The 25,553-nt window shown below is 36.3% G+C and overlaps 1 protein-coding gene across 2 annotated transcripts; it reads right to left on the bottom strand.

Annotated features, from left to right (window-relative positions):
- Positions 1 to 272: 272 nt before the first annotated feature.
- Positions 273 to 24,811, bottom strand: LOC126975768 (uncharacterized). Of its 2 annotated transcripts, XM_050823805.1 has the most exons (13): positions 24,742 to 24,811; positions 18,653 to 18,795; positions 18,097 to 18,250; positions 16,502 to 16,695; positions 15,611 to 15,811; positions 15,247 to 15,399; positions 12,142 to 12,352; positions 11,073 to 11,248; positions 9,717 to 9,969; positions 9,024 to 9,175; positions 4,548 to 4,707; positions 2,278 to 2,381; positions 273 to 818 (listed from the first exon to the last, which is right to left on the bottom strand). In XM_050823805.1, the coding sequence occupies exons 1-13, from the start codon at positions 24,754 to 24,756 to the stop codon at positions 740 to 742; spliced, it is 1,995 nt and encodes a 664-aa protein (XP_050679762.1). In that variant the 5' UTR covers positions 24,757 to 24,811; the 3' UTR covers positions 273 to 739. The 2 variants fall into 2 exon arrangements, with proteins under 2 accessions (XP_050679762.1, XP_050679770.1); XM_050823813.1 differs by lacking the exons at positions 273 to 818; positions 2,278 to 2,381 and adding an exon at positions 3,619 to 3,698.
- Positions 24,812 to 25,553: the final 742 nt, after the last annotated feature.

The following is a 25,553-nucleotide window of genomic DNA, read 5'->3' as shown; positions in this document are numbered from 1 at the left end:
AGATACCGCAGGCGTATTTGCAAAGTCCGGTAACTAATACTACGACCAAGTGAGCGTACTCGAGCCAGTCTCGAACAATGTGTGACGTTGACGTGCCACATTTTCTGTTAAACTTTGTAAATAATTGAAACTTAAATGCCGGGTTTCGTAGTAAGAAATAAGAAAAACTGGGATCACATATCATCAGTAAGTATTTTGTATTTTATTAGTTTCATTGTAAAATAACACGAAGCGTATGTTACAAAATTTGAAAGATACTATTTAGTGTCAAGATTCCACGCACACAAGCATGTACCAGTTGCCGTGATAAAAAGCTATTGTTGTTAGGTAGTGCGGTATCTAGTTGGAACGCAGCTGAGATCAAAACATTAATCAACAATGAAAGCATATTTAATACAAATATTTCCAGCCTTGCGCTATTACCTAATAATATTATTTCCATAATTTTAAACAGATTTTAGGTTTTGTTATTGTTCAGTACAAAAACATTCAAAGTGCATGTTTCCTTAGGTATTCTAGATTAGTTGTTGCCTGCGATGTCGTCCGCGTGGACAAATACTTTGTCTCCAACAGTAACTTGTAGCCTATAATGTTATGTTGTCCCCACCTCTCGTAAATTCATGAAATATTAAATAAACAGACAAAAATTCTATATTAAACTTGTTTGTTAATAAACTTGTATTGCTTCAGTATTTACATAACATTTTAAGTAACTAAACAGTTTGCAAGTCGCAAATTACTACGAACTATTCTTACAATAACAATACATGTTTAAATGAGGATTATTCTCGGTAATACAATGCGGTTCACTGTTGTATCTAAAAAGAAAAAATATATTAAATGCATGGACGAGTAAAAAAAAGAACTCCGCGCCGTGATATTAACAAGTGAAGCACCTTTATGCTAGTGTGTGTGCGGTTACGGGGGATACCAGTTACACAATTTTTTCTCCCTTAAATAATCATACATGACCACAAATTCTTTTATAGTATTGTTTTTACACTTTTGCACAACGCATGAAGGCATTTTTAAAATATTTTATTGCGACGCAAACTGATCTGTCACAGACGATGGCAAATCTCATAAAGGCGGCCGATCGGCTTGTATTAGTGTAAGTGTGTGCGTAGGGCTATGTACTTTCACGTTTACCGGCTTGTGTTGGTGCTTCACTGTTATGTAAGGTGACACGGAGTCCTTCTTTTTGTACTCGTCCGTGATTAAATGGAGCTAATATTATTTATTTTCCATATCTCTTTGGAATACTCCCCTTGATAAACGTGGGAAAAGAAACAGAATAAAGCGACCTCTCAACACCATGTCTTTCCTGAGATTTCCCCGTTTCCGTCGATCTCCGAACACTCTCCACACGTGTGAGGTCTTGCGTACGAGTAAATCATGGAGTAATAATGGCGATGATGGCACATTCTAGCGCTCTACAGGTCCGGCCACATATGGAGTATTGCTGTCATCTCTGGTCTGGCGCACCCCAGTATCAGCTCGATCCATGTGACCGCGTGCAACGTAGAGCAGCTAGAATTGTCGGGACCCAGCTCTCTGTGAACGGCTATATAACTTGGCGAAGCGTAGAGACGTCGCTTCATTGTGTGTCTTCTACCGCATTTATCACGGGGAGTGTTCCGAAGAGCTGTTTCACGTGATTCTTGCTGCCGAATCCCATCTTCGCATGACACGCCACAAATTAGGATATCATCCATCATCTGGATGTGTGGCGGTAGTCCACAGTGCAGTTTCCAAGGAGCTTTCTTTCACGTACTACACAGCTGTGGTATGAGCTTCCTTGTGCGGTGCTTCCGGGATGATACCTTGAAAATAAGCGCGTACACCTTCCTTAAAGGCCGGCAACGCTCGTGTGATTCCTCTGGTGTTGCAAGAGAATGTGAGCGGCGGTGATCACTTAACACCAGGTTACCCGTACGCTCGTTTGTCCTCCTTTTCCATAAAAAAATAATCGAGTGACAAACTCTCTTTTGATTCCTCTCGTGTTGAGTATGGGCTGCGGTGATCAATTACCATCAGCTGGCCCGTCTGTTTGTCCTCCTCTATAATATAAATCAAATCAGTGGCATCCATTTCTCAAGCTTTTCTGTTTAACCGATGATGCAAATAGTTCAATATTGTGGGTATGCTAACATGAACATAATATGCCGATAATTCCTTGCTAGTTCGATTGAAGATCCCTAAGTCGTATCGGTTCGGGAAAACAACAGTCGGTAATTGAGTCCACAAAAGTGCCTGTTCGATTAGAAAATAACTCACGCGTTAGTCCTAGAGATATCCCGGGAGTCCAGATAGAATTTGTCTTCTTTAACAACGTAGGTCATAGAAGCTTCGTACACGCCTCTACCAGGGCCTACTGTTATCTGATAAAAAAGAAAGTGGAATTTGGATGTATGTTCTGTGGATTTTTTGTTGACAAGATAAAAATATATCTCTTAGCTATCATATCAGCCGAAAGACGTTCACTGCTGGACAAAGGTCTCCCCCAAAGATCGATCCTTTGCTGTCCTCAAACTTTTCCGGCGATCTAAACCAGATTGTCGGTTCATCTTGTGTTGGTAACACTGCGTTTTCCAGTACGTGGTCGCCATTCGATCACTTTACTACCCCAACGGCCATCTGTCCGTCGAGATATTATGTGCCCTGCCTACTGCCACTCCAGTTTTGCAACTATGTGAGCTATGTCGGTGACTATGTTGTATTTCTTTTCCTATAATTGTTCGTAATAGTTCTATCTTATAAAGCTTTCCTTAACTCGCATGGACCGGTCTCAAGTTCGATATTGATGTGTGACCGGCATTACATTACTTATTTATTTGAATTATTTTTAAGAGGCAATTTGAGATCAACAAAAACTATACGGTATATATATAGAATAGAAAAAAATAGAACCATTGAACTGATTTGATAATGAGGCCGTAAGGTTGAGTTTCTCCTCAATCCATAATTTCTTTGGATCAATTATTTTCATACTAGAATATTGCCGCTGCATCTCTAATATTACATAAGTTTTTCCTTTATTTCCTTTTATCAGCACAGAATACTCGTAATCTCAACACTTTATAAATATTATTTTTGTGCTCCTCTACTTTTATCTTCTTTGATCAGTAATATAAGTACATACTTTATTTCACTTAGTGCTTGACCGACGATCAGCGCTGACATCGGTCGAGCGTAGCTATAACTATGAAGACATATTATGAACGCGTTCAATCCAGCGCTGATGATTTGCTACGCGCGTACAGCTACGTCGCGCTGACGAGAATCGTCGGTCGAGCTCGTCGGTCCGCTGACGCGCTATGGCGATAAATTAGTGGGTTGAGTGCGGCGCTGACCGAGCGAGCGACCGTACGCGCGTGTATAACATCGTAATCAAAATATCGTGTTCAGGTAAATTCGAATATATTGTACAAAATTCTCCTTCAATTAGCGCTCTGTAATAATTCGGTAAACATGATGTCTTCTCCGTCTTATTCTCTAAGTAGTTTTCACAAGTAGTGCACACATATTACTTAAAGATGTTTAAAATGGATTCATTTTTCTTGCGAATTGTACACAGACAATCAAGTTTGCTGTCAGCTGAGCACTAAACGCAACATGGTCACCGCGTATAGTACGCGCTACGCTGCCCGACGTCAGCGCTGACCGTCGAGCACTAAATGCAGCCTTAAGTCCTTGGCCTAAAACAGCATTGTTTAGCGTACTATAAATAATTTCGCCAAAAAAACACAATTTTTTGGTACCACAGATAATTAAATCTAGTTTTCGTGTGGTAGGTTCATAGAAAAGAAATATTAGGTAATACATCATATTTTCATGTTTAAATCATTATGAAAAAACTTGTTGATATAATTTGCCAAGATGCTAGGTATATTTTGTAATTTTCAATTTTACCGCGTTGGCTTTATGGGTATACCTTTGCCATTCCTTGAAGGAAAAATTAAATCACTCACCAGAGATAAGTATGTTTACTTTTTCATTTCCCGCCCATCGAAGCAGCAACGTGAAAACTTATGATATGTTTTTGTTTAATTTAAAAATACCTAGTCGTAGAAAAATTATTGTATGCGACACGTTGTTTAACTAGGTCAAAAAACATGAGTAACGTAGGCTCGAGCCACGAGCGTGTTCGAGCGACTCTCGTGTTGTTTAACTCTCATTGTACAACAATTGCATAAAATCTAATATATAAAATTCTCGTGTCATGGTTTAAACATTGAACTCCTCCGAAACGGCTTGACCGATTCTCATGAAATTTTGAGTGAATATTGGGTAGGTATGAGAATCGGACAACATTTATTTTTCATCCCCCTAAATGTTAAGGGTGGTCCACCCAAAAATTTTTAATTAATTTTTTTTTAAATTTGTTTGATTATGAGTCAGCATTAAAAAACACATACAACTTCAAATGTTCACCTATCTACGATTAACAGTTACTTTTGTATCGCGATTTTAATATCGGCAATGCAACGTTTGCTGGGTCAGCTAGTACTATAATAAATTAGTTTATTCACTTAAGACGTGATTACCTTGACCTGATAGTTCTCTCTAGCAGGTCTCAACTTATCACCGAACCTCCCCTCGTAACCATCAGCGTCTTTGGCCTCCACAAACGTCAACACACCGTTGTTAACACGCTGTCGCATCACCCACTCTATATTGGTTAGAGTACGAATCTCACATCGCGATCTGAAATTACACACTTATAAACATATGGACAAAGTAAAAGTCAAATAAACTTTATTCAATTAGGCTTAAACTAAGCGCTTTTCAGTCGTGACCATAAATTATTTCTTTTATATTACTTAATTTACCATATTTTCGGGAAAAGTAGAGCTCGTGAGAAGATCATACAAGAAACTCAACGGCCACTCTTTTAAATCAAACAGAGTATTTAACCATGGTTTTAATATACATAAAAAATTAGTTGTTGTAATTTGTATGGTGCTGCATCCAATATATTATTATAACGCGTGATCAAAATTAAAAGCGGACTAAATATAAATTATTTGCTTGGCTTCATTGTTTGTGTTGCTTCTTGATGCTTCGTGAACATAATGGTCGTGATTATGTCTTAATTAGTAATCGCATCCAACGTGCAAACAGGGGACCTGGCAGGTGCATTCTGCATTTACCTGTCCCAGACTCTGCTCTTATAGCTGCGCAATTATTCGTAGCAATGTCTAATGGAACCAGTAGATCGGCGAGTGATATACACGTGTAATCAGCTTTAAAATGTGTGAAGGCTGATGTAATACCAGTTATTTAAGAATTGGAGGGATAGGTAGTCAGTACCAAATCACATAATTCAGGTTGAAATGCGCTACAAATCAGATCATATAGTTTATTATTATTTGCTCGATCTTTAGAGAAACGCTTCACTAAAACGAGTTGTAGCACAGCTCGAATAATCGCGAGATCTAATAATTTGTGAACGGCTTGATCACTTGACGCTGCGTAGAGACGTCGTTGTATATCTTCTCGCGTTCTTAGAGCGGGGAGTGTTCCGAAGAGCGCTTTGACCTAATCTTTGCCGTCATATTCCACATTCTCACTACACGCAATAAAGTTATCATCATCTACTACTAGTACTTCATTATCTGAATGTGTGCCAATAAACTTCACAGTACCGTTTTCAAGCAACTTTCTACCACGTACTATATAACGGAATGAATTTACATGCGTAGTGTTTTCAGGACGATAACATAGTCATGGGTATCTTAGAACAAGTGCGTACACCAACCTAAAGGGACGACAACGTAACTATACCTACTACTAGTGTTACAAGAGATTGCTGGTGATGATCTCCCCATAAAACAAATACAACTCATTACAAAGTCAACGTGCGGTTCATCTGTCCGATTTGAGACTCTAAAGCTGGCCATTCACGACCGTTGCAATAAGTCTAATGGATGGAGGCCAGCCGCGCTATCAGAAACGATTGATTGTGATGCTAAATCTAAATCGTCATGCTCACTTAAATGTCACAACTTGTGGCGACGTCATGGGACGGGTCGTCCCCTTCCCTAAAATATGGTTGAGGGAGGCGATGGCTGGCTCATGCGTCATGCTCGTGAACGGGAGCTGCTTGTGGTGGCAGGATGATCCTGTTACCGGGGAGTCGGTCTCAGATTCTTTAAAATTATTGTGTGTAGTATTGTTAAAGTTATTTATAATCGCTTACAAAATGCTCACAGAATACCTTTATTTATGGTGTATGTGGATGATGCAGCTACTGTACTCAATAACTTTTGTATTAATTTACATTTACTTTTTTGACTTACTCGTGTAAGACATTGACTATTTGACGTTTGAGTGTGTCTGTTGCATCATTTTACATATTATATTGTAATTTGAAATGATTTGTAAATCGATGTACTTAAATATAAATCTTGATATAAAAGAGTGGCAATGAGTTTCTTGCTACTTCTTCTCATTAGCTCAACCCTTTACGAAGTAGCGGTAGATTCAATAAGAAAAATATTTTATTTTTTGTTGACATTCATAAGTGTCATTTCCGTGACCTCCGTGTAAATGATTTTGATTTGATTTTGATTTGAAATGGCATTATCGTAAATGCGTCCGCTGGGCGCCAATTACGCTTAGTTTGATGATGAGTTTACTCCGAGACGTCAAGACGCAGGCATTTGGTGAATTTAATCGTACTTAATCGAATTTAGTGTACTTTGAACACTGACACACACTTTGAACTGATCCTCAAATGATAACGCAGGCATTCAAAGATTTATTTATAGATGAAATTAACAACGATTGCAAAAAAGTGGTTATAATGATAACCCCAAATACATCACTAGACACCATCAACCCAACTCACTTTTTTTTAACCCAACATTCTCCTATGGCATTCTGGATGCAATAAAGTCATTAAAAAACACAAATAGTAACGGATACCATCGTATCCGTTACTATTTGTGTTGTTTTTATATCATCATATAAATACAACAGTAATAAAATATGTCGCTACCAGAATAGCTCCAGTATTAAGTTACATTATGAATCAGTGTATCCAATATGGTATATACCCAGATAAAATGAAACTTACGATATTAAAACCTATTTTTAAAAAAGAAGACAAACTGGATATGCAATTTTATAGGCCTATCGCCTTGATTCCAATCTTATCAAAAGTTTTTGAAAAAATTATACACAAAAACCTGTATTCGTACTTTGAAACATTTAATATTTTGACTAAGGAGCAAGTAGGCTTTAAGAAAAATAAGTCTATCAATGAAGCAATTTATAACTTTTTGGAAACGGTAATGATTAGTTTAGAAAATAAAAAACGAGTGACAGCAATATTATAATTTATGGACATGACCAGAGCTTTTGACTGTGTCGACCATTTAATACTGACCAATAAATTAGAAAGGTATGGCATAAGAAACAATGCTCTTAATTTAATTAAATCATATTTATCTGGTAGACAACAATCAACAGAAATAACTAAAATAAATCTTATAACTAAAACCAAAATGAAATATTTATCAGATCCCCGGAAAACAACATTTGGCGTGCCCCAAGGCAGTATTCTAGCACCACTGCTTTTTCTTATTTATATAAATGACCTTCCTCAAACTATTAAGGATCCAATGGTCCTTATTTGCAGACGATAGTACTGCCATATTTATTGACAACAATCCATTAACATATGAAAATTACATAAACAATTCGCTTAACGAACTTATAGAGTGGTTAAATTATAATAATCTAAAAATCAATCTAAATAAAACATGCATGACGAAATTTGCTTACAAAAATACACAATCTTATGGATTAAATATAAATTATGACGGTAAAGCGATTAATGAAGAGAAGTCCACAAAATTCTTGGGCATTTGTCTTGACCACAATCTGTCATGGAGAACACACATTGATTATGTCATTAATAAACTAAATAGGTTCTCATTTGCTCTACATATGCTGAAGAAAGTAGTTGATATGACTGCGGTGTTAGCAGCATATCATGCGTATGTAGACAGCACTCTGAGATATGGGATACTATTCTGGGGTAATGCTCCAGGGATTTATGAAGTATTCAAAGTTCAAAAGAAATGTATCAGATCTGTCTGCTCACTAAAAGCAACCGAATCATGTAAACCTCACTTTATTAAATTAAATATTCTTAGCATGCCATCAATATATATTTATGAAGTAGCAGTTATGGTAAAGAATAATATCAATAAATATGAAACGCTAATTTCGAAACGAAACGACAACAAATTACGACCTTTGAAGTCCAGAACAGAGTTTTATCGAAACAGCATCTTTTGCATGGGACCAACAATTTACAACAAATTACCTGACAATATTAAGCGCAAAAATAAATTCTACTTTAAAAAGTCTCTCAAATCTTACTTAATAAAAAAAGCATACTACTCATTAAAAGATTTTCTTGACGATAAAATACTAAATAATAAAAATTAACTCCGACTGAACTCAATATCATTGTATAGCTAATGACATTATATTATAAATAAAACTTAATAAGCCTATGAAATAATAATTATTGTATGATTGATGTTAATCTAAGTTTGTTTGGGATGTATATCTTTTTTTAGTATAGTACAATATATTATAATTGTTACAGAAATTAATACGTGAACTATGTATTTCTCTATAAGTTTGAATGCCTTGTGGGTTAGGATAAGAGCACTTGTTAATTATAAGCCAACAACATATTATTACCTTATCTTTCAAATAAAGATGATTTGATTTGATTTGATTTGAAAAAAATCCTTTGCAATTCTGTTTTCAGAAAAAGTTTGATAAACTGCAAAGAAATATAATTATGTCTCTTTAGAAACAAAGCTCATCGTTGAAACACACACAACCAACCTTGCGAAACCAGAACGGAAAGAAGCGGAGACTTATAAATCAGTTCTACAACAGGAATTGATACAGCCAATAGATACCTATTTGTAATTTTGTTAAAGTACGCGAAACTATCATACAGTCGTTATTAATATTAATTTAAGCTGTACTACCTCATATATTCTGTGAGTGAATTAATATAATCCACGAGTACGTTTGCTGTCTTTGTGTATATCACGTCCTCATGTGATATGTTCTCCCAGGTCAGACACGAACACCAATGGGGTTCAATTCCCGCCTCGCTGCATGAACGATTCTTGGGGATCTTAAACAATGATTAACACTATCAGCGTTATAGGTGTACTTGAAAATTAACTTTTGGGTGTAATGGAAAAATAAACTTTTTATGCAAAGGGCATACTCATCTTGGTATAAAATGGCCGAGGCAAAAAAAATTAAGCGTTTCTGTTCGAAAATTTCGGGATCTACATTGCAAAACATAGGCTTTTTGACATTTTTTGACATCATAATAATAATAGTAAATCTTTATTTGTTGCAAAAATAAAATACAATTTTGCTTAAAATTAACCTGGGCCCCCAAATTTAGGACAGCCCGTGACATGGGGATCAGTCTCTTCCCAGTTGTTCAATGTAAAATATCAAAATAACAAAGATGCATTTATTTTAAGGTAACATATTTTTTAACATATTATACATGTGTGTTGTTTTTTCAAACCAATGGATTCGATTCCCTAGGAATATTGATTATTCAAAAATCAAATATTTCAGACACATTTGAGAACTTTTCGTTATCCCTCATAGTTTCGAACTTGGCTATACACAGATATTCGAAAAACTCAACCAACCTCTTCTAACAACGTCAACCCCCTAGTTAGATCAGCGCCATTGATCCTGTAGGGGTTCCAGTATTTCCTCAGATCCATGGCGTCTAGAACAGTCGCGTGTACGTCGTGCGCCGTGGTCAGCACGTCCACGTTCGCTTCCAGGCTGGCCTGAGCGTGGGGATGTCGTCTCCGGAGCGCATCAGGCAGACGGATGGCCATCAGTGGCATCCGCTCTTCAAGTCTACCTTGCAATGTGGCTCGCACTTTGGCATATCTGTTAAAATCACCAAGTATATAAAAGTTTACTTATTTAGTAGACGATCATCTATAGCCGGAGATGGCCAAAGTACGGCACGCGGGCCAGCTTCGGACCATGTAAGCATTTAATCGGGCCGACAGTCCTTCGACATGAATAGTATATAGCCCGAGATCATAATTATTTTTACGGTCCAGAAATATAAAGTAGATTCTACATAGTAGAATAAAAGATGTAAAGGTAAAGGAGCCTCTAACGGGTCGCGGGGCGTTTGGCGTAAAGAAGCGTGGTGAAGTGACAGGGCCCGAATATTAATTACTCATTATTCGAACACTACAACAAATTAAATAAAAAGAAACAATTTATACATACTTGGCCCGTGGGGCCCTGAGGCTCGGAGAATGTTCCTCGCGCGCCTCAATAAGGCTACAGGAAACCCAAGCGCTGGCAGTTATCTCAGTCAACGGACCAGCCTAGCTATCCAACGCGGAAATGCTGCCAGTATTCTTGGTACGCTTCCACGTAATGATAGTTTTAATTTCATGTAGTCATAGTATTGTAAATATAGTTATAAGATTTGTTTTGTTTGAATAAATGTTACATTTTTTTATATAGAATAGCTAATAAAATGCTCGAATAGTGCATTTCTACATAAGACTTGTTTTTGTCTAAAATCACTTAAAACTAACTATCCGCATTTAAAATCCATGGCACCAGTGAGTGACAACAAACTAGAAGAATTCAGGCGTTGAAAAATCTTCACACTGAATTTGAAACTAGGTTTCAAGATTTTAAGATCATTTCACTAGATGTTTTCTCGATGCCTTTTAATGTAGATCCGGAACATGTCTCTGGAGAATCTCTACGCCGTATGCGTGCGAACAGACTTTTTCGGCCATGAAATTGGGGAAAAACACAAAACCGACTAACCAACAAACTTTCAACGCAAAATGCATTTTTCCTATAATTCTGGCCCAACTCTAAAATCTTTTAAACTGTCTGGCCCTATACAAATGACAATCTGTGGAGCTGAAATAATCAGATTACAATATTACAATAAGAAACACGTAAAAACATTTGGGCTGAGCAGAAGAAGCCTGGAGCTAAGTTAAGTTTATCACCTGGGTCCATGATCACCAAACACCAGCATCATGGTGTCCTCTCCTCTCCCCAGCTTCAAGAAGTTCCTCAAGAAGTCCACGAAATCTTCATCAGATGTGGTGATGTAATTGAAGTCATCGTGGGTAATGTCAACTATGAAAGTAAAGCAAAACTTCTTGCCATGGAGCATGAAGAGCTGAAATTTAAATTAATTCAACAATTCAATCAAGGAACACGTAGTAAAAGGCTTAGAATGTTGGTCGATCGATATAATTATACTCATAACTGCAAAAATTAAACATATTATAAAGTTTATACCTATCCTGGATAAGCATAATATAATTAGTCTGGTCATAAACATTGTGACAAGGTTGAAACTTTAACGGCCTTACAAATACATTTGATATAAAGTGAAACCTGAGAATAAATAATATTTATTATAATAAATGAATAATAAAAACCTGTTTACAAACACGGACGAGTAAAAAAATAAAATAAAAGTGAGGTACTAAAACATGCCGGTAAACGTGTAAATACATAGCCCCACGCATACACTTACAGTAATAGAAGCCGATCGGCCGCGTGGTGGATATATGATTATCTAAGAAAGAAAAAATTGTGTATCTGGTATACCCCGTAACCGCACACACACTAGCATAAAGGTCCTTCACTTGCTAATATCACGGCGCGGAGTCCTTATTTTTCCAGCGCGGGGTCCACAAATAGACATTTTGCTTTTGATTGGTTTATTTGGTTAGTGAACAAAAGCCGATTAGCTTAGATAACAATTACTTGATTACACTTAAATAATATAACATAATAATAGAAATAGCATAACTTAAAAAATAATGACCAAACAATGAATACAAGAAACAGACCAATCACTGACGGCCTCATAAAGTAACGACCAGTAAATTTGTCAAAATATAAGTAATTGCCTTACAAAATCACTATAGTGTACCCGTGACATTACAATGTCACTAATATAATATAAATATAGTCATAATTTCCCGGTGAATTGTAATATAACTAGTGAAATTATAATATTACGACTTTGACCATATACCTGTGACATTATATAACACATACCTGTTCAGTAAGATTGAACATGATTTTGTACTGAGGTGAGTCACCAAAACAGTAGCGTCGCTTTGGCTGCCGCAACCATATCTTGCCCTTCGTTGTCTCATCCATCAGCAAAGCTCTAAGATAATGATCGGACGGCTGTCGCTGGAACCCTTTGAAACGGTAATTAAACGTACCTATCCAGGGCATATCTTCGTAAAACGCTGTACGGTAACTGAAAATATGCGACAAAATTGAGGGTAGAAGCAAATAATTTTTCCTCGTTTAACTGTAGGTAGAAAATTCAAGAGGCATGGAAAGTGTGATCCAGCAGTTTCCAAACTATAACTCAAGAGTAGGGAAGTCCGAGTTATCGAAGATGGTTTCATCGACGCAGCATCGATGTAATAGGCAAGAACTAATAAGAAATTCCATGATGGCATAGACAAGTACCTACTGAACATTATAAATTTGATCTTAAGTAACTGGTATCCTGAGCTAATGAGAATCTTATGTCTCAGAGATTCATATTTATCTAAGTTTCTTATATCTCAGGGTCTTAAGTTTTTCAAGAGCCCTGAGATGATCACTTACTATTTACTATCAAGCTTCGAAGTCCTACTATTCTCTTTACTGTTTCTCAAAAAGAAAAAAAATCTCTAGCACTGATGTGATTTGAATGAAAAAAGAAAGATTCATATGATTCAAACACAAGTAGTCATTATAGTTAGTAGGTGCCTTGATATTCCCCATTTTTCTGTATGGCGTGGAGTCGTGGACGAAACGGGCTCGAGAGAAGCAGAGGATTTATGCCTTGGAGATGTGGTGCTGGAGGCCTATGTTGAAACACTTAGACGGCCTAGCGAACAAATGTGTCGATCTTCTCACAGCTCAAGATAAAAATCCGTCTGTCCACGATTTGCCACCAACGAATTCTTTCGTATAGAGTCCAGGTCCTCGAGGTTTAGCTCCGTCGTCAGGGCTGCGATGGACAGAAGCTGATGGAAACAAATAGTTCACTTCAAGTGTGGACCACTTGTTGATGACCACGATCCTCAGTCATGAGGGAACGACTAGAAAGAGTGATTATAGTGTCATCAATTTGATACGAATGATCGCTTGTCTTGTCTTCTGACATTCGTCTTATTCACTTCGTCTTCTAACGGTACGTACCAGAACTTCATATTTACTATAAAATTTTAAATTGAGCAAAAAATTTATGGACGATGCGGGTCTCTAACTAACTAACCAACTAAACCCACTGTCGGAATCAGGCATGATCCATTAATCTTGGTTTGTCTGTTCAGCTTTTGAATTGTGGTTACATTTACAGGATCTTCTTTACAGTTATTGCTCAACCACAATAATTGGATACTAACCTTCCCAAATGGACAGTGCCCCAAGACACTAGATTTTTTAGATACACCAAAACCGAGTGTGCCGTGCGGCACCAAGTTCTGACCCTTATTCGTTTAAATGGTTTATTTTGGCCTTATAGCTTATTTCAATAGCTTTCTGATACATTCACTCAGATCATCCTTATCATACGCAATCTATTGCTACACGTAAAATAATCGCATTGACAGAACGTTGCGCTAGTGCAAAAATCGCGCCAATCTGAGGTATACCGCGCGATCTCAGTTTCCCGGAACGGAAAGGTTGGATTGAAGGATTGATTTGTGATGTCACTCTTTCAAATGTAAACAGTTTGTTATTTTAAATGATATGTCTCGCTTCTGGGATTTAGTATACAAATTTAAGTTGTAGGTACCAAAATACGAGTATATGGACGATGCGGGATTTAAAACCGCGCCTCTCGAGTTTTATCCCAGCGCTCTTATCAACTAAGCCAACGGTCCACATGCCGCCTGATGCGTACTAATCAATTCGGAAGCCGAGGGTGAGAAAATCACAAGATCTTCCGAAAATCTAAAATTGAGAAGTTTTCATAAGCTTCCTATGGGAAGCTGTTGTACGATTTCCTGGAACACAGATGAAAATAGTCTATTTTTTATAAGTCAAGGCTATCCAGTAGCGATTGCTATGATTATCAGCTGACCAATTACGATACGTTGTGATCCTGACCAATGAGCGTTCAGCAACTCGCACCCGCTTACCTTAGTTGTTTGACTGAATTGTGAATAGCACAAATAGTGACCCGGCAAACGTTCTTTGCCATAACTTAAGTACCCCGCCCCCGCTCAATGTATGAATTATCACATTATGTAATGAAATACCATTGGCTGAAATATTTGTAATGATACTTTATAGAAATTTCTAATTGTAAAATATGGGATCCGGATAGATAAGCATATTATTATATCCTAAAATCACCTCCGAAATACGCTGAATCTTATACTATAAGTATTAGTCAAAGTCAAAGTCAAAAACATTTTATTGACATAAAATCAAAAGGTTGCTCGTCAACGTCAATCACAAAAAATACAATCTACATTAATAACACAATAGCTTAAACATACACATATTTTTAAAATAATGCTATCCACTAAAACCATATAAGCATGAACCATAAAATCCATAAAAAAACAACTACAATACTATTCAATTCCGATTTGTACTAATTATTCCGTTCAGTAGTTATTCTTGTAGTATAACCGAAGGAAAGAAGCAACTCTCCATTTATTAGTATAGATTATAATGACGTTGATGTGCGCACATCTCCACTATATGCAATAGGGTAGGAATTACCAGTGGGAGGCTCCTTTGCACAGGATGCCGGCTAGATTATGGGTACCATAACGGCGCCAATTTCTGCCGTGAAGCAGTAATGTTTAAGTATTAGTGTGTTTCGGTCTGAAGGGCGCCGTAGCTAGTGAAATTACTGGGCAAATGAGACCTAACACCTTATGTCTCAAGGTGACGATCGCAAATGTAGTACCACACAGAATTTTTAGGTTTTTCAAGAATCCTGAGTGGCACTACATTGTAATGGGCAAGGCGTATCAGTTACCATCAACTGAACGTCGTGCTCGTCTGGTCCCTTATTCACATTAAAAATATTTTCATAAAAAACATTGCAGAGATGTAGGTAGAGGTATTTCTTGCTCAATCTATTCCTGTTTTTCACACAACACACACACCAACGCAACACACTTTGATGACCCTTACCCATCTTCGGCTGCTTTGTAAAAAATAAATGGGATCGATTCTAGAGTATCATTGTTTTTTGCCTTCTTCCTAACATCCGGCAACTCCAGTTCGGTCTTGCCAGTTAATATCGGCAACAACGCGGCTGGCGTTCCGTCGCCCAATATATTGTATCTGAAAAATAGATCCGAAAATCTTATGGAGAGTAAAATTTTGAGAAGGAATAAAAATTTGAGAATATGGGTCGGCCCAGTATGGCAGCTCGTCGTGGAAACTTCGCAATCAGATTTGAACCAACTATTTATATTGAACCTTTTCAAACGAAAATTGAACAATAAACGTCAGGGATGTCGGTTAAAAACTGTGACTATTATGGAAGTCTTACCCATGCAAGACAGTCGCGCCCAACTCTTCAGTAAGAACCTTATAGCTCTTCGGCATCCTCCGTATAAAGCCATTCCTGGATGTGGAGTCAAAACCGAACAGTAGGATGTTGAATGTGTTTTCTCTGCCTGGCGGTGGAGTCTTAGGATTGACATATTCGCGGTAACCAACACCATATCCCTTCCATTTTGAGGCGCGAGTGCTAAAAACATTAACTTTTAAGTGACTGATGATATTTAATTATAAAATATTAGCCCTTATACCTCCTAAATATATAATATGAATAATCCTATGGCTGTTATAAACTGTTATAACAGCCATAGGATTATTCAAGGCTGATGCAGTTAGAGCACCACGGTCCCTCCTTTCTTGTCCTCGCTCGCCACGTACCAATGTCCTATCGGTTTTCCAATTCACATGTACGTTAATCTGATATTTTATAAGTTTGGCATTCATTGTGAGGTGTTAGAATAATTTAGTCATCACATAGCATCAGGTGACCCGTATGTTTTTATATGTCTAGAGCCTCTTGCTGTTAGGCAACGCATGATAGCAGGCCAGGTTTATTACTTTATTGTGCATGACAAGCCCTCATCACTTTGTTTTAGTGTGCATGCGTTGCTGAAAATAGAGGCTGACAGTTCGTCGCAATTTTTTCAATATGATCACAGCTGTCACAGTCTATCTAGACGTATAAATTATCTAAGAGTGTGTATAACGAATGCCACTATAAAACAAATAATAAAAACTAAGACTTTCAAAATTACAACTACGCAAATTAAAAAGATCAGTATATATTTTTACTTGCCAATTCGACTGATTTTTATGTGCAAATGAGGGTTTTTGCTTTAGAAATGGCCAGATTATTTCATCTAATACAGTTTTTACTCACCTGTTCTTTTGAACACCCCTACAGGATATCTTTACATGGTCACTTTTAGAGAGTACGTAGTTATCTGACGCGTGTACCTTCACTGGAGGTCCAAAAGTGTACTTATTGTCATTAACGTATATGATGTCATTGTACGTACACACTACATAATCGGTCGTCTCCAAAATATGAGGAACCAATTTGCATTCTGATAGCTGTAATTATAAATTTCTGGCTTCAACAAAGATTTATACTCAGTGAGCACATTGATAGACATAAGCAATATGTAAATGTGTTTTCATGGCTATATTATTTAACCTTAACAAATTGATTTCGGTTTGCCAATTATTATTATCTTTTGTTAATCATCATTTGTCAAAATATAAATTATAAATTTTCTGCTCACTAACAGTTTTGATAATAAATCTGCCTAATATGTATTCTACCCTCTAATCTAACACAAAAACCAAAGTGTTTTATACTAGCGAATTAGCGATCAACGTGCTCACTATAACATAAAAAACATTAGCACCCAACAAGCTGTCTATAACATATTAAAAGCGTGTTACATTGGCGCTTGGCTGCCTATATTGTGATACACTGCTTTCTAATCTTACAGAAAAACCAAAGTGTTTTCGACATTCGACCTTGCATCTGGCTTCCATCAGATTCCCATGCGCAGAGAAGGTGCTGAATAAAACTACTTTCTCAAATTTTCAGTTAGTTCGAGTATAAAAGAATGCTATTTATTAAATTTATTCTTAAAATAACAGTTTTATGTGTATTGTACAATGTTTACACATTTAATTTATCTAGATGACTCCATCATATATTCACAATTTCTTTAATCTCATACAAACTTAATGAGTATTCGACGCATATAGAAGCCTTAATTTAAAGCAACCTGTGAAATTGAATTTCTGAGGAAGTAAATTGAATATCTTAGATATTCATTGATAATAATATTAATAATATGGCAGTCAATAAATAAGCCTAACTCTGAGGAATCCTAAAGATAAAATGATTATAGGTCATATGGCAAAAAGACTAGGGTCCCACGCCGAAGAGTTTCATATAAGGCGGCTAAGGGGTTTTAGATATGGGAAAGTCACGCTGCCTTCCTATGACGACAACACGAACGGGCCAGACTCGTGTGGATTAACAGACCTTTTAGTAAGGTGTACGCGCTTCTTTTGAAGGTAGCCATGTCGTGTCGTCCTGGAAACGCCGCACCAGGAAGCTCATTCCACAGCTTGGCTGTACGTGGAAGAAAATTAATTTGTGGGGTGTCGTGCGAAGGTGGAATTCGGCAGCAGGAATAAGGTCAAACTGCTCTTCAGAACACTCTTGGTGATATATGTGCCAGGAGACACACAATGAGCGATATTTCTACGCAACGGAAGGTTATCGAGCCCTTCACAGAGCACGGGATCCCTGATAATTCAAGCAACTCTGCGTTTCACTCGGTCAAATGACAGCCCTTAGGGAGATGTACGCGGAAGTAATATGTGGGAGCCACCTCGGCAGCAACTCTATTATAAGTTCCATAGTCACCGTTAAAATAACTTTGTTCTCCCTTGGAAAATAATCTACTATTAGTTTGAAGTAACACTTACATAGCATTTCACCCAGTCTTCTCCGCTGCATATAACTTTGGGCATGTCCACATCAAACTGGGTCACCTCTTTGGAGTATGGGTTCAGCTTTGGAATCTGACAGCCTGTACCTTTATCCTCTTTCAATGTCTGCGCTAACCTCATCTCTATATACCTGTAGTTGTATATCAATATATTATGTGCCATTGCATTTTATTAACGAATTATAAAAAACTTTTGGTACGTTAAAAATAAGATGTGAGAGTGAATTAATTTTACCTGAGCTCATTTATACGTCCAGCTACACTGCGGCAGTGTGCGTGAAAACGTTGAGGTTGACTGTTAGCCTCTATTTACAAAAACGCACGCACACAAAAATATTGTATATAAGACTGCCGTATCGCGGGTATAAGAAGCAACTTTTATGCACACTAAAGTAATAAACCCGACCTGTTCTTATACTTTGCGTAGCAGCAAGCGTCTGTCTAGACGTATAAATTATCTAAGATTTCATAGTTGAATTCAGACTTCCAAAACTAAAAAATTAATCAAAATAATTCAAAATACCATCACTTACCGTTTGGTATCATAGAGACTTAATCTGGATTTAAGACTATGAATATTATAGAAATCATAATAAATTATTACAGTCACCAAAGCTATCACAAACAGAACATGTTTTCTTCTCAGGCCAAAGCATAAATTGTGAATTATTTTAATCTGAAACAATGCTAAAATTTTAAACGATGATACATAAGACTTATTTTGAAATTACGGTTGATGCTATCATAATTTTTCTATACGCTTAAGGCTGCATTTAGTGCTTGACCGACGGCTAGTGCAGGCATCGGTCAAGCGTAGCTTTAACAATGATAACATAATATTACGATCGCGTTCAGTCCAGCGCTGATGAGTTGATACACGTCGAATCCATTGAATCGTCGATCGATCTTGTCGGTCAGGCGTACGTCAGTCGTCAGTCCACTCCACTGACGCGCTATGGCCTATGGCGATAAACTAGTGCGTTCAGTGTGACGCTGGCCGAGCGACCGACCGTACGCGCGTATGTAACATCGTAAACAAATATATTATAATATCTATAAATTTCTCCATCTATTTGACGCTCTATAATGCAACATGATATCTTCTCTGTCTTTTATTCCGTAATCATTAGCGTAAATATTACGCACATATTAAAGGGGCTAAAAATGGATTAATTTTTCTTCGCAATTGTACAATTGCAATCAAGTTTGCCGTCAGCTGAGAACTAACGTACGGTAACGGTACGTGCTACACTCGACACTAGCAGCACTAATGCATCCTTACGAGTAATTATGATACTCTCTTACTTAATACATGTGGCAGCGTCGTATTCTGAGTCGCCTGCTTCAGTCAAATATAAGGACGTACATCCCGTATGACGGGAACGATGGCTAGTCCATGCGTGGTACAGTAGGCAGTTTACAGATTACAGTAGGTGTAATTTACCTCAAGTAATCTTTTTATTGTTACTGTTATTCGTTTTTATTTTAAGGTAACCTATTTATGATAGATTATGTTATCTATATTATCCATTTTTTTGAGGTAGTTGGAGAGTAGTAGTAACAACTAGGATTTGAAGTAGGAAAAAGCAGGACGCAATAGTAGAGTTGCAATAGCCAATTAAATTAATATGTAATTCAAATAATCATAATATATTTTAATAAATGTACGATTTCATAAAATTTAGTATATAGGGGGTTTCGGGGGCGATAAATCGATCTAGCTAGGAATCATTTTTAGAAAATGTCATTTTATTCGTGTTTTATCGATAATCAACTTAAACATAAACTTGGAAGAATTATAACAAAAAGGAGGCGTTTGAGTCTCAACTGAAAAATATGACTCTTCCTGACATCTATTGGCGAATAATAATACTATTTTTTGTGAGCAACCAATTGCTTTAACGACACAACAGCAGATGGCGTTGTTAAGTAAATAGTAAATATTAAAATATTACTTATTTAAAGACCCCGGTTCGAATCCAGAAGTCCTATTAGTTTTTTTTTTGTTCAAGTTTAGTACATTCTTAAAAATCCGAGCAATGCTCGGTCGTCCGGATATTTAAATATAAAACGAAAAAATGCCAGTAAAAAGCGAGGACGTAAATTAAATATTAACACATTAATTATAATTATCTTTCTATTTTAATCTGTATTCTTTGAAGAAATAATGCCAATAATTTAAAAATTAAAAACCCAGGACGCTGCTAAAAATCTATTCAGGAAATCCCAGGACAGTACAAAAACTTGGATGAAAAAACAGAATGGTTGGCAACTCAACTGCGGTGAGTTACCTGTATTTCGAAAAGCCGACACCGCATGTCGTACTCGGCAGCACGTAGAGTTGTCACAAGTTTTTTTTTATAATTTACTTAAAATTAATATTATTATTAAGTCAATTAATGAATTTCTTCATAGCAATGAATACAAAAACACATTTCGCAGGTACAAATTCTAATAGAGCTTTACAATCTTCTTTATATATATAATTCTTGTGTGCGTGTCATGTCACTGAACTCCTCCTAGACGGCTGGACCGATTCTAATGAAACTTTCTGTGTGTATTCAGGTGGATTCGAGAATGGTTTAGATTCACAATTGAACTACCTCCTAAACGGCTGGACCGATTTTGATGATATTTTTGTGTGTTCCAGTAAATTTGAAATTGGTGTGTGTCTTCAGGTGGATTCGAAAATGGTTTAGATTCACAATTAAACTACGTCCTAAACGGCTGGACTGATTTTGATGACTTTTTTGTTTGTTTCAGTGAATTTGAGATTGGTTTAGATTCTCAATTCCGCCCATATAATATAGTTCTCCTGCTCATGTGTATGTTAGTGGACTGCTCCTAACGGCTGGACCGATTTTTCAAATTTAAAACATGTGTACAGGACAACGTCTGTTGGGTCCTCTAGTGTTTTATATAATCATAAGGCCTTTGTCCAGTAGTTGGCGTCTTCCAGAACAAATGATGATGACGATGTAATGAGATAATATAATGTAATTAATGAATAATAATGGCCACAATTCTTAATGGCTTCGGTAACGTAAACTACGCAGGGCGATCTAAACAAAAAATAAAATTTTGCATTGGCATCCCAAATCCCAATAAAATACAGTTTATTGTAATTATGGTTGCTAGATATTATTTTGCTATTTTGTTTTTATATTTTTTTTTGTTTCAAACGCAGATTTTATTTCTGCTGTTAAATTTAAAGTAGTGAAAGCTGCAAGGTAATTATGTGATAATTAATATAAATTTAAAGTTTTTCAATTTATAAAACTAAAGAATGTATAAATCCAGAAAATAGAATTTAATTGGAATCAGAATCATATCATTTAACTCAACATTGAATATTAATATATTCAATGTTAAATGTATGAAAACCCAAATATTGTTATTGTTGTGATTTTTGAAACCAAGGAGTAGATTTACGTACTGCACGCACCAATGACAAAAAATTCTATTAAGTATATCTATCTAGGGAATTTCAGTTTTTTATTTACAAAATCTTCAATGTATAAATCTTTTATCCTTAAACGAGCAAAAATTCTTATTATATATATATACTAGCTGACCCGACAGACTTTGTTCTGTAGATAATAAAAAAAAAATTGCCAATAATATTTCAAAACATCAATAATTATTTCGTAATTAGCATATGCTCCTTGTGGTTATAATGAAATTGTTTCACAGCAGAACTGTCAAACCGTGCGTCACTAAATACTCTCACAGAAAATATGTTCATACAAAACAAATATTGGAAATAAATATAATTATGGGTCCCAAATCGAAATAAAAAGTATCCTGTCTCTCAAGTTGGACTAAACTGCACTGCATGAAGTAATCCCCATTAAAATCCGTTCATTAGTTTAGGAGTCCATCGCGGACAAACAACGTGTCACGTAATTTATATAAATTAAGATAACGATTTTAATGAAGTTTAGTATACAGGTAGTTTCGGGGGCGAGAAATCGATCTAGCTAGGTTTCAATTTTTAAAAAATGTATTTTTATCCGTGTTTTAATGAGAAACAGCGACAATAAATTTTTTTTACAAAAAAACAACCGACTTCAAAAACACTATTTCAAAACTATAGACATAATATGCACTAAAAAGTATAAAAATAATGGCGTATTTTTATACAATCTAATTAATTAATCTAACTCTAGTTACGTTTTTAAGTTAGGTTTTTTAGTGGCGTTTGCGCAAACTTGATTCTTCTGGGGGTTCTTGTGCCTGGTGTTGGAACTTGGACAAGGTTTATTTTACCCTATTCCGCGACCTTGAAGGCACGGTTTGGATCCTTGGTGCCGCAACCCAGGTTCGATACGCCTGATTTTTTGCAGTCAGGTGCTGCTTTATCTGACGCACCGAAACACTGCCACTAGTTGGTACTACGGAGCTTGGTATAAAAATATCCATGCCCTGTAATATCACATCGGCTACTGCAACGGCGCAGGCAATGGGATCATCCGAAGGGAAATTAACCTTGCCCCAAGGGTAGGATGAAAAAAAAGGAAGGCATTATATCCAAATCTGCTGACTTGTAGTGCCAAATGCGGCGGGTCGCTGGTGGTTTACGACGTGGGCGTTGGATAGGCACTACACTTTTGACAGGCAATGGTCGGATATTCCAAGAGGGGCATCAAGAGGTAGACAGAGACCTGGTTACTATGAGATGTGTAGTCAGGAGAAGATCTAATAAGGATGGAATGGCTATCCACATCCCTAGACTCGCGACGCGACTCCTAAGTCGCGTTGGCGTCTCAACCAATAGAGTATATGCATGATTTAAAAAAATATATTAAATTACATATTTTACATCTTCGAAGTTATCAAACACATAAAATTTTCGATAAGAATATTCTTATAGAATTAAAAAAATATTCTTTAGGACCATATATTTAATCTATTCAAACTCGCCATTCCTCGAGGGGTTTCTGTGACGTCAGAGTCTAACAAACTATAAAGCCGGTTTTTTCCTTCGGTTATAATGCGAAAACTACAGAACCGATCGGTATAGTACTTAGACCATAGGATACAGCGTGTTCTGGAGAAGGTTCTAGTTTATGATATGTTTTTCTATACTCATACGGAACTCATATTTTTTGCCTAACAAATACGTATATATTCGAAATAAAAATAATTCAATTAATTACATTTCATTACATATAACTATTTAAACAATCAGCGGGCTGAATATAATAAATACGTTTTCCGGGTCTGCACCTGTATAATCAAATTTGTAATAATTCTGGTGAAACTTATTAAATTTAATAACATTTCGTGATTACAAAATAATTGACCAAAGTAACCTACATATATGTATGAAGCCTATGTGCAAAAATACTTCGAAAAGTGTAGTAGATAAAGTATTTTCTCTAGTTCCAAGATACTCAATTATTCATGCAAAGTGGTGTGAATCAATGAGATGAGATAAAGTATCTCCAACAATTTGGTTAAATTGTTGTGGGGACCATTTTGAAGTGAGTTTAATAAATATGTTATTTTTTTTATAATTTACTTTATAATTTTATTGTTTTTTACTTTAAAAATGTATCAGAACCTTAACATTGAACCTTACAACACCACTAAAAAACCTAACTAGAATTAGATTAATTAATTAGATTGTATAAAAATACGCCATTATTTTTATACTTTTTAGTGCATATTATGTCTATAGTTTTGAAATAGTGTTTTTGAAGTCGGTTGTTTTTTTGGTAATTTTTTTTTATTGTCGCTGTTTCTCATTAAAACACGGACAAAAATACATTTTTTAAAAATTGAAACCTAGCTAGATCGATTTCTCGCCCCCGAAACTACCTGTATACTAAATTTCATTAAAATCGTTATATATATATAAATAAAACTCATCTCTAAATGAGCGTAATTTTTTTAGTGAAATTTGTTATGATTTTGGTATATTGAATTTACTTGATATCACAAAAACGTCAAACTTTACAACTCTTCTTACCAAGACAATCGTTAGACACTCGGTAACAGACTATTTCCAATATAGATTAAGGGCTCTTTCAAAGAATTTGCTACGGCCCCACGCTTGCTTAATCCGGCACTGGCCCTGCCCACTGCCACTTCAGTTTCGGACTATAACGGTTACCTTGGATCCTACGGATCTCCTCATTTCTGATTCGATCTCGCAGTGAAACTCCGAGCACAGCCCTCTCCATTGCCCTCTGAGCGACCATGAGCTTTCTTATAAGGCCCATAGCGACGACGTCTGCGTACCGTAAGTCATCACTGGCAACACGCACTCGTGTATGTGGTGTTCCACCAGAATAGCACCACCTCATCTCCTCCTGTGTGCGTTTCGTTAGAGGCGACTAAGGGATACAAACAACGGAGGATGGGCAGCAGCATCTTTCGTTAAGAGAACACCATTTACTGCCATCGCCAACCCGCCTGACAAGCGTGGCGATTATGGCAAAAACCCCCCAAAAAAGTGACAGTCTCTATAAGGAGATGACTTGATCTTCGATAGTTCGAGCTGCTCTTCGTTGTATGCGGTTAAATGGAAGCGCCGGCCTATAGGTACAATACAGTACTCCAAGTACAATACAGTACTCCAAGTGAAGCCGAATTTGTAATTAAAAACAAAAAAAACAATTTCCGTCGACATTACAATAATTTAAGCCTCTAGCCACTTTATATCACTAAGTTGAACTAACTGCTGCATACCTACTGACAGAAACGAGGTCGCATATTTACATTTAATTACTATTTAATTATTATGAGCAAAAGTTATATTTTTATTAAAGATAGCGTACCCAATACCGACATGTAATTTTTTCTATTATCTAGGAATTTTTTTAATGTTTTTTTAATAAGAAAAGGCTGACGATAGTAGATTAGTGCGATTATGGCAACAAATTCAAATTCAAATATTTTTATTCAAAATAAGATTTAAAATCACTAACGGCCGTTTTCAATAATCTATCTATCCTTAGTTTAACTTACGGATACATTGCTGTCACCGTTTAATGACAAGATCTTATCTATCCATTATTACGTCCAATATAGTTATAGTCCAATGCTATCTGTCAATAGGTTATTGAAATGAAAGTACGCTTACTTTAACAGGATTTACTTTAAAAGGATAGTTTTGTCTACCTCTGGTAAGTTAAACTAAGGATAGATAGGTTATTGAAAACGGCCGTTATTGAATGTCAAAAGCTATAGCAACTAAACCAACTTTTACGTAAATATAAAAATTTCTTATTCTATTAAAAAAAGTAGAACACACCTACGCAAATAGAGCCTTATATTTATTTAGGGCGTAGCTCTTTTAAGGGCCGTTTTCAATAACTTATCTCTAGTTACGGATACATTGCTATCACCGTTTTATGACAAGATCTTATCTATCCATAGTTATGTCCAATATAGTTATATTATTAGTTATAGTCCAATGCTATCTGT

The sequence above is a fragment of the Leptidea sinapis genome, chromosome 2 (genome assembly GCF_905404315.1).
Source record: "Leptidea sinapis chromosome 2, ilLepSina1.1, whole genome shotgun sequence".
NCBI lineage: Eukaryota > Metazoa > Arthropoda > Insecta > Lepidoptera > Pieridae > Leptidea > Leptidea sinapis.
The sequence above is the reverse complement of the archived record's forward strand: the minus strand, read 5'-3'. Positions and strand labels throughout refer to the sequence as shown.